Source organism: Taudactylus pleione, unplaced genomic scaffold (genome assembly GCF_031769625.1).
Source record: "Taudactylus pleione unplaced genomic scaffold, aTauple2 ptg000758l, whole genome shotgun sequence".
NCBI lineage: Eukaryota > Metazoa > Chordata > Amphibia > Anura > Myobatrachidae > Taudactylus > Taudactylus pleione.
Window position 1 is genome coordinate 5,506,805 of NW_028285160.1, and position 12,809 is coordinate 5,519,613.

Sequence of the window (12,809 nt, forward strand, 5' to 3'; positions counted from 1 at the left end):
CGCATATTAGAGAATGCATAAGACTTTGTATGAAATCGCTGTTTTATTAGCTTTATGCGCACGCATCTGCCCCAAGTTAACTAGCGTCCTTATATCAAACCCCGCATACTCACACATTACATATTCACACATAAGGTTTAATAAGCTTTAAAGTATAAGATTTAAGTTGGTTCAGTCGGTATAAATGCTGTGAAATAAAGATATTTGATAACTAGGGTTTTATACATGCTAAGAAAGCCGTGTTTGGTTTCGTACTGATGCGTACTCTTTCAACAGAATTCCGGTACTATCGGTGTGGAGATCGCATCATGCATTCTCAACTTATGGACCGCAGAGACTTCAAGCAACAAAATATATATAACTGTTAGGATTTTGTATGGGGGCGGGAGGGCAGAGACCCCCAGTTGTTAGAGGCTGGGTGAGTCTATTTGAAAAATCCTGTTAAACTCTCTGTAACAGATGCTTCCTCCCTGGGAACCAATGACATCAGCAACAAACTTCTCTATTGTCCGGTCTATTCTGGCGGGGTATAAATATGTGTGCTCAAACACTGGGTTTTTAGTCTTCTTGCTGAATGCTGAATGACGACGGGGTTTCTTGCTGATGCCTATCATCTGGTCCGGAAGCGCTGCGTATGTATACTGTACTTGGGGTCTGTATATTTCCTTTGCGTCTAATTGTGTTTGGATCAATAGCGTGTAACTGACTGTACTTTTTACTTGAATAATACTTTGTGCTTCGGAACCACACGTTCCAAGTCTGGAGTCTTTTATTTACTGTATGACTGCGTACGCAAATTAGCATCATCCTTAGCGGTTTATAGGTAGGATTTTAGAAGGTACAGGTAGGGGTATATAGGGGTTCAATTTCAATATCGTTAGTACAAATGGCTAAACACAACACCGTCTAATGCTCCAAATAATGGCCCTCATCCAGACCCGGTCGCAAGCGCTGAGCGCTCGCAACCGGGTCGATGTTTAGACCTTAGGGTCTCGTCGCAAGCCCCGATGCTCACGATGGTCTTGACCATCGCGACCATCAACCTGTTCGGTCGCTAAAGCTGTGGGTGGTAACCCACAGCTTAGCTAGCGACCAGGAGGCCGCACTTTAAACCACAAGCGGCCACCCACATTCAGAGCGAGCACTTGCTTCTTGCGACTGCCTCTGAATGAGGGCCAATATCCTGACGAAAGTCGCTTGAAGAATATTTTTAATAGCCAGAAAAAAAAAATAGTACAAAAGTTAAGTGCTTCATTTAATATGAGTTACATGAGTTTTGGACCTGGATAGCAAGTAACTCCCTTATCACTCCCGTGTTTTCACTTATTACTGTGTGTACTATACAGTATTGATGCTTCTCATTTGTATTGTTTTGTTACAATATATCCGATACATTGTATAATGTTTAAGTAAAACTGTATTTATGTTGAGAAGTGCTACGTATTCGTTACAGTGGCAATATGCCATTTCTAACCACTTTTTAAAAAAATATATACTGTAATTTTACTGGAGATATGTTACAGGGAGAGAAACTGGATGAATGACAAGTGCAAATCATAATAAGATGTGATTTACATGTGACATGACAGTAGCACAGTGCATATCTCATTTTATAAAGCAAGTAACCCTAACATCATCACACTTTGTACAAGTATTAGTTCCCTCCCAGCATAGATCTTGCGTAAAGTTACCTCAGCAGGAAGTAACGGAAAGCCGATACTCCCAAAGTCTGATTGTGAGATTTACGCTTTTCGGTCATACCCCATGAATGTTCTGGCTTGATGCCCAGGCCATACATCTGAGGCTTAATTTGGGAATTTCATGGTAATGTTTGAGTTAAGTGCTTCTCTATTTAAATTAATAACTTTGTCTATTGTTTATAGCCGCAGTCGCCAACCCGTCACCCGCGAGCCACCGTTAGCTCGTGGCCACAAGCATGGCAGCTCGCTTCACGGTGGTAGCACAGCGAGTGCTCTCCTTACGGCAGTGGGCTGACGGTGCGCAAGCCGCGCATAGGGCAGTGATCACAGAAGCCCTATAGCAGTCCTCAGCGTCTCCTTGTCCAATCACCACCCAGGTTCTGCCGACCACCCCCCCACTGGCACTGCCTCCTACATCCCGGCAGCCGCTAGGATATTATAGCGGCTGCTGCTACTGATTGGGGCCCGCTATCTCTCTGCATATAACTGGCCCTGCAGTGTCTGGTCGTGAAGGGTTGGCTCGAGAGCAGTTCCAGTGCGGCTGCCACTGGGCACTAGACTTGCACTGACCCCCAGCCGCTGGCAAAAGCACCGTGGTCCGGCGCAGGTGAACAGCCCACTGCCTCCAGTCTGCCCCGAAGCTGAAGTTCCACTGTCTGGCTGATGGCATTTGTGCCCCTCCTCCCATCATGTGCTGACTCCCGGGCCATAGACTTTCCTCCATGAAGGCCTCTCCACATCACTCAGAAGTAAACAGGGTAACGGGGATATACAAGGGATGCCATCTGTAACGTGAAGTCCACCTGATGCTGTTCACGCAGGAGGCCAGGGAGGTGGACACTGCCCGGTACAGAAGGGAGCTGGAGGTCTACACCCAATCGTTATCTACCCTTGACCTCCTCCCTATCCCCATTACTGCCCCAGCTGCTGTCCTGACCCCCTCCCTACCCCCAGCACTGCCACCAGTATTGCCTGCCCCTAACCCCCTCCTTGCCCCCCAGTACTTCCATAGCTGCTATGTATCCTTACCCCCTTTCCTACCCCCCACACTGCATGTCGCTAACCCCCTCCTTGCCCCCAGTACTGCCCCAGCTGCTATCTACCCTTTCCCCCCTCCCTAACCCAGGTACTGTCTGCAATTAACCCCCTCCTTGCCCGCCAGCATTGTCCCAACTGCTGTCTGCACTTACCCCCTTCCTGCCCCCAGCTCTACTCCAACTTCTCCCTGCTTTTAACCCCAGCTTTACCCCCAACCCCCAACTGCCGCTTACCCTTAACCCCCTTCTACTCCAAATGCTACCTACTCCCAGCACTGCCCAAGCTGCCACCTGACCCCAGCACTGTCCCAACTGCTGCCTGCCCTCATCCCCCATAATATTAGAAGGGACCCACAATTTTTTTTGCTCAGTGCAATCACTGATAGGGCATTTGTTATACGCTGTGCTGCGGCAGTGCATGACGGACACTGCTAGCAGCCTCGCCGCTGTCCACATTAAGAGACACTGGGCACTTGTTTGGAGGGAGTGTGGGACTTGGCCATCAACTGTCCTGTCTGCTCAATCCATCCAGCAGCCCCCTGCTGCCCGCTGACAGCTCTCCACATTTTATTTTTGAAAACTAAAATCTGGCTAATAACCAAATTTTTCATAGAAAAACTACAATGCATTTATTAATACAGTGATTTATTGAGGGGTGAATTTAGTGTGTGAGGGTCAGACAGGGCCTGACTGACATTGGGGCAGATGGGACTACAGCTCCAGGCCACCACATCAAAATAGGCCCATAGTCATGACAGCACTGGCCATCTGCTATCTGTCATTTTTCAGATACAGTTTGCCATACCGTCAGTCATGAATCATAAGTATTACATTTTATTTCTATTTTCCTTACAAAATGATACAATTGTAGTTTTGTTTTAAGTATTTAGGGAGACATTGGGGATGATAGTGTTGTGGTGTACACGCCTACATGGCACTGGCCACACCCACACAGCACTGGTCACGCCTCCTCCACTCCTCACAAAAGAACATTTTTCATATTCAGCCCCAGGCCCATGTGGCCCTAAATACGGCCCTGGGGTCAGAATGTATCCACACCTGGAGCATGCATTTGCAGCCTGCAGCTGATATAATCAATAGGAGTCTTTTTCTAGCCTGGGTTGCCCACTGCTGAATAAAATCAATACACCCAAAGAATGTTACTGGCTTCCAACAATATTTGGTATTTCGGGACATCCGCTGACTCCTCCCTGCACATTGGAAAATGAGACAAGTCTTATAAACTCATGATATCTAAACAAATGGTTTAAAAAATAAATTCATTTGATTTAAAGGTAACAATGAGGTTTTAAAATATGTGCACTGTGTGTAGGTAACATAATACATATGTTGACATTTACAGCTATAAATAAATAAACTAATAAATTATTATTATCGGGAGAAAACAGAGCTGTAAAATGGGTCGATTCACCCATTACACATCAGCATTATCTAATATGCATGAATCACATTTCACTAACTTGCAGACATCTGTATATAACACATAGGTAATCTGTATCTCTACTGAACCACTTACTACAGCACGTTCTTCATGGCGGCACATTTATATGAGAGGTACAGTACTCACATTGATTGGAGGAGCAGCAGAGGGAAGTCCTAACGTAATGTTGGGTAATGAAGGAGATGTGTATAGACTTAGCAGGTTTATTGACTTTTCATGATGTACAAGAAGTTGATGCGGAGACAAATGCTGTAATAGAAACGATATTAGCGATATATTAAGCTCATATAACAAATGAAAACTGCATGTTAAGTGCATATACATGTGTGCAGCAAAGTACTGTAGGGTCGGGATGGCACTGGGTTGTAAGCACACTACAGCTTCGGGATCCTCACACTTCTCTTGCATTTGTTAGAATGTCCTGCAGATATTGACAGACAAATTGCTCAGGACCTTAAAGATCAACTGGTCCTGTAATAGCGAATCAGCACAGTGCTTCAGTGCTGTAAGGGAGATGGTAAATCTCTTCCAGTAATGCTGTAACTACACCTTGTACATAATATCAGTCTGAGATGTAGCAATAAATCTAAAGTCGGGATCCCGGCACCAGTATCCCGACCGCCGGCATCCCGAAGGTAAGTATCGGGATGTTAGGGGGAGCTTAGGGTTAGGTAGCAGGGTTAGGATTAGGCATTAGGGGGAGGGTTATGGTTAGGCACTGGGTAGGGAGTGTTAGGATTAGGGTACAGGGAGGGGGAGGTTAGGTTTAGGCACTAGGGGGGAGGTTAGGTTTAGGCACTATGGGGGCACCGTGGAGGGTGGGTTAAGGTAGGAGTTAGAAAAATACTCACCGTTACTTCCTATGGGTGTCGGGATTCTGGCTGTCAGGATGCTGCTGTCGGTATTCTGACCAGCGACATCCCGACAGCCGGAATTCATACCCAACCTGCTTTAGGCAACTTCTCCACTTTATGTCTTTGGTTTGATACATCTCCCCCCGAATCAGACAACATGCAATAAATGAATCAAGTTAATTGTTGAATAGTTGCTATGGGATACTACAGCCATACATGCCTACCCACCCGGTTTTCGCGGGAGGCTCCCGATTTTTCGGGTAACCCCCCGCACCCCCGGAAGGGTAGGCATTTCTCCCGAATTCTGCCCACTTCCTAGTGAAGTGGGCAGAATGAGGAGAATACCCGCGGCGATCGCGGGTCTCCGTGAAGGGGGCTGGGCTTAAGCCGTGATTCTGCATGAATCACAGCATTTGGTCCCGCCCCCTATGTAAATTGCACCCAATCGCGGCAAGTTTACTGCGAGGGGGCGGGGCTTAATTATGTGAATCTTCAAGCCCCGCCCCCGTCGACCCCCTGCTGCTTCTCTTACCCGGGCTTCTCCCGGGAAGAGAGTATTAAAGGTAGGCAACTATGACTACAGCATACCTCCCAACTGTGTCAGTATCGGTGGGACAGTCCCAATTCATGGACTTCTAAAGGGGAGGACCTTGCACTGAAATAGCGGTACAAGAAGTGGCATGACTGGTTGGAAAGTGGGCGTGTCTGGGCAGATCAGAGATGATGTTTTGGTAGATCGTGATACAACGTATTTTATCTATTTTGCTACTCTGAATGTCGGGAGGCATGCTCTATGAACATTGGCACCGCTGCCTTAGTCTGACTGATGTTGTTTCTCTTATACTTCATTTGCAACAACCTGTGCTAAATACATAACACATGTTAAACATATATATAGAACCAGATAATGAATTCAGCCCAGGTTAATGCAAATGAAATCATAGGAGAAAACAGGAGCTGATCATTGTCACATTGTCACACAGTTTATTGTTTATTGAGCTACCTCCGGGGGGGGTTTTAAAGAGAGGTGGGGGCCATCCAGGCCTCCTGCTCTAGCCGGCGTTCTACTGCACATGCACAGTTCTCCAAAAAATGGTGTGACGGACATTTTCCCAGCAATTTTTGTACTGCGCATATGCAAATCGCTGTAAAAATGGCCGCAGTGCTATTTTTCTGGTGATTTCTGCAGTGCTGAGAGGAAAGTATTTAATAACATGGAGTGGCCCCCCTGGACCCAGGGGCCCTTGTGCACCGCACACCGTTCACCCATTATAGATACGCCACTGTTTACCTCGCATCAATGCAAAGTCAACATTGATAAAGCAAATGGGTCAGCCTCAGTGCACATAGTTTTGATGAGTGAAAACATTGTACATCAAATATAAACATGATATAGCGATTATTTCTGCCATTTTAAACTATTGGTCAAAGCCACCGTTGATCGGCAGCTATGACAACCCGCTCCTTAATAAATCTACCCCTAAGTGCTTAAATGCAGCAACCCAGCAGCAACATATTCCTAAAAACTAATACAATATTACAATTTTACTACACGTCTCAATCCCCTACTGCAAATAGACCTGGAAAACAAGTAATGACGCTATCTGAGCATTTTCAAAATGACAATTTCTACTCAAATAAGGTAACAAAAAAGCTACATATAAGAAAAGAATAATGACACCCTTTGCACAAGTCTGCACAGGTTGCATATGCATCAGGTGTACAGTACAATAGCAAAAACACTTGAAAAACTAAATAAAATGCACATAGAAACTCATGTAATATTTGCACAAGCAATGCAAAGAAAAAGCACCAATCAACTTCAGTTGCAAATACGGAATCAGCCAATCAGAAGCAGCTAGCTATTGCTGCCGACCACCGCCATCATCAGTGTGTATTCGCACCAGCCCTCAAACACCCGCATTTGATACGGCTTTGACAGGCGTATATGTGTTTCTGCTCGCAACTGTATCAGTTCACTTGAGGCAGCACAGATGGTGTAATGGTTAGGACTACACATCACTGAGGACTTGGGTTCAACTCCCACCAAGGCCCTAACTGTGTGGAATTTGTATGTTCTCCCAGTGCTTGCGTGGGTTTCCTCCAGGTGCTCTGATTTCCTCCCACAATCCAAAAACATACTGGTGTGTGTACATGTGATAGGGAGATTGTAAGCTCCACTGGGCAGGGACTGATGTCAATGACTGTAATATTCTCTGCAAAAGAGCTGTGGAATATGTGTGCACTATATAAATAACTGGTAATAAATTAACTTGCTGTACTCAACCTATGTTAAAACATCCCTTCGCTGGAAGCCATAGTCAGAGGTGCGTAAATATACATACACATATATGTGTGCCGTTTGTTTCAGGATACGCACAAAACCATTTTGCATATTTTATCAAATCAAACTGTCAATCATCCCCTGAATGTTCAAGTATCCAATCCATGAAAAGTTAATAATACCATTAACTTTTTTTTTTGTAACTAATAACTATCGATGAATAAATAATATTCAAAGGATCGTAAATTCATTTATGGTGCTTGCTATAATTTAAACATTACATACATTTTTTTAGAACCACTGTAGAAAACTTGCAGGTTTGCAACAAGACTTCATAAAAACTATGAAAACTTTTTCTTCCCAGAAATGTTTTATTATCTAGCTCATTTAAAGGTGTAAGATACATGTCCTTTTTTAAAAGAAAATGTATGCACGGTTCCCAGATGTGGTCTAATGCAACCGTCTTATTACACTGTCTCTTTTCACCCTAATCCATAATAAGATCCACGTAGGCTCCATTAGTATTAAGAGCAATGGCACAATATTATCCACAGGGGAGCCACATCACTGAAAAAGAATACCCTGTGTAACAGTATGACAACAGCGACTGCTTTCTTCCCAAACAAAAAGCATATGGGTGTGCGATAATAGACCACCTCCAAGAAGGATCCGGCACACATAGGATTGACTAAGTAAATATAATAACTTGTCAAGCATGTAGAGGTTGGAAGGGCTGCTGGTTTTGTAATGGATAAATCTGGGATATCAATTAACTCGAGAAAATAAATTTCGCTAATGCTCGGCTGTCAGTGAAGAGCACAGCAACACAAAAATACAGGATGTTATTCAAAAATGTAACCTTCGTGGGCAAGTGTTGTTTTCAGATGCGGCTTATAGCTGGGTCCCAGGCAGTAGTGGGCCGCAGGAGATGGGATGAGTAAATTTCTTTCTGACATTTGTGTGGACCCAAGGGGGGAATGATAAACAAAAAAAGGTTGCACAGTAGTAAAAGGTGTTAAATTACTGTATTTATAGTAAATCAAGAAACTAGTCATTCATTGTAACATGTCATTAAACAACCTCCCCACTACGATGGATGGTAGCCATTAACCTTTTTATTAGTCTTAGGTGGCAAATTGTTATAACCAGAATGTAAAAGGAAAAAAACACATCACAAGTCCTAATGGGAACATGATTTTAATGTAAAGGTCTTGTGGGAAAGTCTTCTTTACATATCTTTAACTCACGTAAATCTAAAATAAAAATAGGTTTCAAGAGTTTTAGAGGGGATCGGCAATGGCGGTAGGGTTATTAATTTGCAATTGAAAAACGATAAATTGTCAATCACAAAAAAATTTTAATAGATAAAAAATTATAAGATATGGCAAGGGTGAAAAAAAAAGATTCGTAGTAGCTAAGTACAAAAAATATTCCTGTAATAGATTAATAATATTTGCTCTACAGTGAAAATATCTGGTTAACAAGAAGGAATAATTGAATATGTGTGATAAGGTGGGTACACACCTGACAGATATATCTACAGAACGAGTGATCTGCAGATATAATCTGCAGATGACGGTCGTTCATACACACTGAACGGCCGTCATCTGCTTGTGCCCTCGGGTCCCGGCGGCCAGGGGGAGGGACCCGGTGGCAGCGGGGGCGTGTCCCATCACCCTCCTCGTGGCTGCCGCTGTGTGTGTACAGGCGGTCTGCTGACCGCCAGTACACACCTGCCGATGGACAGATAAGTCTACAGACATATCTGTCCATCGGCTGTGCAGCACAGCCAATGCGATATGTCGGTGAATGCCGACGTTCACCGACATATCGTGGGTACACACTGGCCGATGGGCAGCAGATACATTGGTGATCAATTGATTGGCCAATATATCTGTCAGTGTGTACCAAGCTTTAGTCTTAAGGTAGGTACACACCTATAAATTAATCTGGATGATAATTGGAGGAGCCCATCATATGCTCCTCTGACCCAGCAGCAGCGCATCCTCATGGGTGTGACTCATTGTGAGGCTGTGACTGCTGCTCTGCCGGCTAACACTCCTGCTTTCACGTCTATATAATTCGGGCTGATTGGCCCAAATTATATAGGTGTGAAAGCAGGAGTGTTGGCCGATAAACGGCTTTAAATGCTCCTGCAACGATCGGATCGGGAGGTCGCATTTTATAAGCTGCTTAAAATTTTAGATGCCAACCTTCCGATCCAATAGAACGTACACACTGAGTTACAAATAGCTCAGTGTGTGTGTACAGGAAGCACACTGATCAGATAATCGCTTTGAGGATCGGAGCGTTTATCTGATCTGCAGAGAGATGTGCACAGTGTGTACCAGACTTTACTCTTATCCAGGATCACAGAGATCAAAATCTCTGTGTCAATTGTCTGATTCTTTTACATTACACATAGGGGCTGATTCTGAGTTTGGAGCAAAGCAAAAAGAAAAATAATAATAAAAAAAGAAAGTAATTTTACACGTTTGCAAAATTAAGTTGCGCTGCAGGTGGGGCAGATATGAAATTTGTATAGGGATTTATATTTGAAAGGGGAGTGTCCAAATTCAAATGTAAATTGCAGTATAACAATAAAGCTGCCTAGTATTTGAGGGCTACATGCAAAAGCAGCCAGTATTTACCCCACATGTAAAAATAATAAATGTTTTTGCAGCTCTTTCACTGCAGCATGGTTTGTTCCAGGTGCAAAGTAATACCCCTTCCAGAAATAAGACCACGGAAATTTCCAGGGTCTCAGTCCCCGACCCTGCTACAGAGCAGGGTTGTGGACCCGAGACTTTGACCCGGGTCGTATTTCACACATAGCCTATATTGCACATATGCTCACGTGCAAAACCCGGGTTTTTGAACTACAGTATGTGTGACAGGGGTATTACAGTACTTGCTGGTTTTCTTTTGCAAACCTGTGCTGGGCACTTCTTTTTTAAATTTTGCACGTTAGTTAAAAAATAATGTATTAGGCACTTGGGATTAAAGAAATTAGTTATAGGAGCAGATAAAACATAAGGATGCATGGCACAGGTCATTCGTATCGGACCAGGGGCAGAATTACTGGCAGTACAGCCGGTGCACTGCACTGGGGCCGCCCGCAATATAGGGGTCCACACTGCCTGTATGGCAGGTGCAGTGCAGCTGCTTGCCAGGCAGTCATCAAGGCTGTGACTGACCCGGTTTGGCAGCTACACGCAGGGGACCGGAGCACAGTGCAGTCAGGCTCAGTACTGCAGTGCACTACTGGGTAATAAATCCCAGTAGTCTCTGCAGTGGGGTCAGAGGAGCATGTGCTGAGCTCTAAATGGAGGAGCCCATCATATGCTCCTCTGTACCAGCAGCAGCACATCCTCATGGGTGTGACTCATTGTGAGGCTGTGACTGCTACCCTGCCGGCTGCCTGAGGATGCTGCTGGTGAGTACAGTGTGTGGGCACTATAGGTGGCATAATGGACCTCATTCAGAGTCGGTCGAAGCGGCCGCACGGGAAAAGGGGCCGGATATGCAAATGATTCCCTCGCAAGTTGCGTCCCTAAGTTCGGATCGGTAGCTGACCGACCAAGGGGAAGAAGCGGTCGGAAGACAAAAAAATGCGCCCCCTTCTGATACGCATTACACGTCATCTCCGGGCATATAAGGATTAATAGAGACCATCGGGAACCATCGGAACTGGTCGTAGAGCTTAAGGTTGACCATACCCTCTCTTAAGCTCTACGATCATGTCAGTGTAAAAACCTCCCATGTCACATGTGCCATGACGCTACTTTGTTAATTATAAACTCCCATAAACCATATGCACTCCCATAAAACGCCGTTCGCATAATTAGGCACGCCTGCGTTCGGATCTCCACTCCCCCGTTTTCAAGCACCTTCCCCTGTTACCACCCACAAACGCCTCCATCTGTCACTCAAACTACCGACCTGTCTGTGTTCAAGGAGAGAGAAATTTCTGATCGTAGCAGCTAGTTTGCGCACGCGCATTGCGAACTTTACGCATGCGCAGTATAGTGAACATCGGTGGCGTACGACCGTGCGGCCGCTTCGACCGACTCTGAATGAGGTCCAATGTGTGGGGACTACAGATGGTGCCGGCCTGTGTTACCGGAAACGGGGGCATATCGTCCCCCTTTTCTGGAAGTGCCGAGGCCATGGTCTGCGCTGGAGGGCAGGAGGCGGCCGGTCTGAGTAAGCTTCAACTTACAGATGGCCTATGCTGGAAACATCGCGACCGATGGTCACGATATTGATTCGATGATGCATCTTAGGGCAAAAGCACTAGGATCTGCTCCTGTCACATTTGCATATTTAGACACATATTTGGACACAGCAGTGATGTGTACCGCGTCCATCTCTGAATCAGACCTTAAGTACTTAGGGCTATAGTTTTGGAGGGCTAAGTTGTAAAGGTCTGTGGCGCGCTAAACAGGGCTATTTGGCGCGATTTGAGGATAAGTGTATGTGGGCACATCTGTATGTATAATTTCTACATCATTCACAAATGCATCTCATACACAACAGCCAGAGGGAACTTTTCACAATTACATTTTGAAAGTATCTATAGACAAATAGCTACATTTACATTACATAGCAGAGTATGATGTTGAGCAGCAGTGAAATGTATGAAAATAATGAACTCATATTTAAGATCTTACTGTAAGTATGCAAGGATTTATAATCAGGTCAAGCTGACAAAGATGTCAGAATTTGCAATAACACTGTCTTTTTACATAACATCTTTGAACAACTTTTAAATATAAAATGTAAAAAATGGCAAGTAATTGTACGAATGAAGTTTAACAATTTGTTTATACCTGTAAAACATCTTTTTTGTTTAAACTAATAATAAAAGTTTTGAGGATTAATTTTGAATAGAGCTATTCGTCCAATATTGCAAATCATCTTGTGACTTGAAATACAGATTTACTGTGTTTATAATATACACAGTAAGGACCTGATTAAGAGTTGCACACAATTCTGGACGCGGAGGGGTCTAGCGATGTTTGGCAAACTGCGCAGACATGGTGGCCTGCATACGCATTACCAACTATTCTGAGTCCGCTGAATCTTGGTCGCTTCTCAAATGTAGATGAGTGGGATTAACTGGTTGACTACAGGACAACACTGTTAGTAGAGGGCTGGGCAATGGGTATGAAATACCGCCGGCCGCATGGCCTGCGGTTCGATTCCCGTCAGCGGCGGAAATCCCGATCGTGGATAGATAAGTATCCACTAACCTAACCCCCCTAACCCTCCTTAGGGGTGCCTAACCCTAACTTCCCCAAGTGCCTAACCCTAATCCCCCCTCTAAGTGCCTAACCCTAACCACCCCCTTCCCCGCTACCTAAACCTAAGTCCCCCGGGGGGGTGCCTAACCCTAAGTCCCCCCTGGGGGTGCCTAACCCTAACCCTCCCTCCCCCTAGCCTAACCCTCCCGGGGGAGTGCCTAACCCT

The 12,809-nt window shown here is 44.9% G+C and overlaps 1 protein-coding gene across 2 annotated transcripts in view; it reads right to left on the bottom strand.

Moving 5' to 3' along the window:
* Window positions 1-12,809, bottom strand: part of HDAC9 (histone deacetylase 9) — an 805,652-nt gene that overhangs the window by 167,715 nt on the left and 625,128 nt on the right. For both annotated transcript variants that reach the window (XM_088457369.1, XM_088457370.1), the window contains one exon: window positions 4,326-4,448. In XM_088457369.1, coding sequence (XP_088313495.1) covers window positions 4,326-4,448 — 123 coding nt within the window. The remainder of the gene's footprint in view (window positions 1-4,325; window positions 4,449-12,809) is intronic.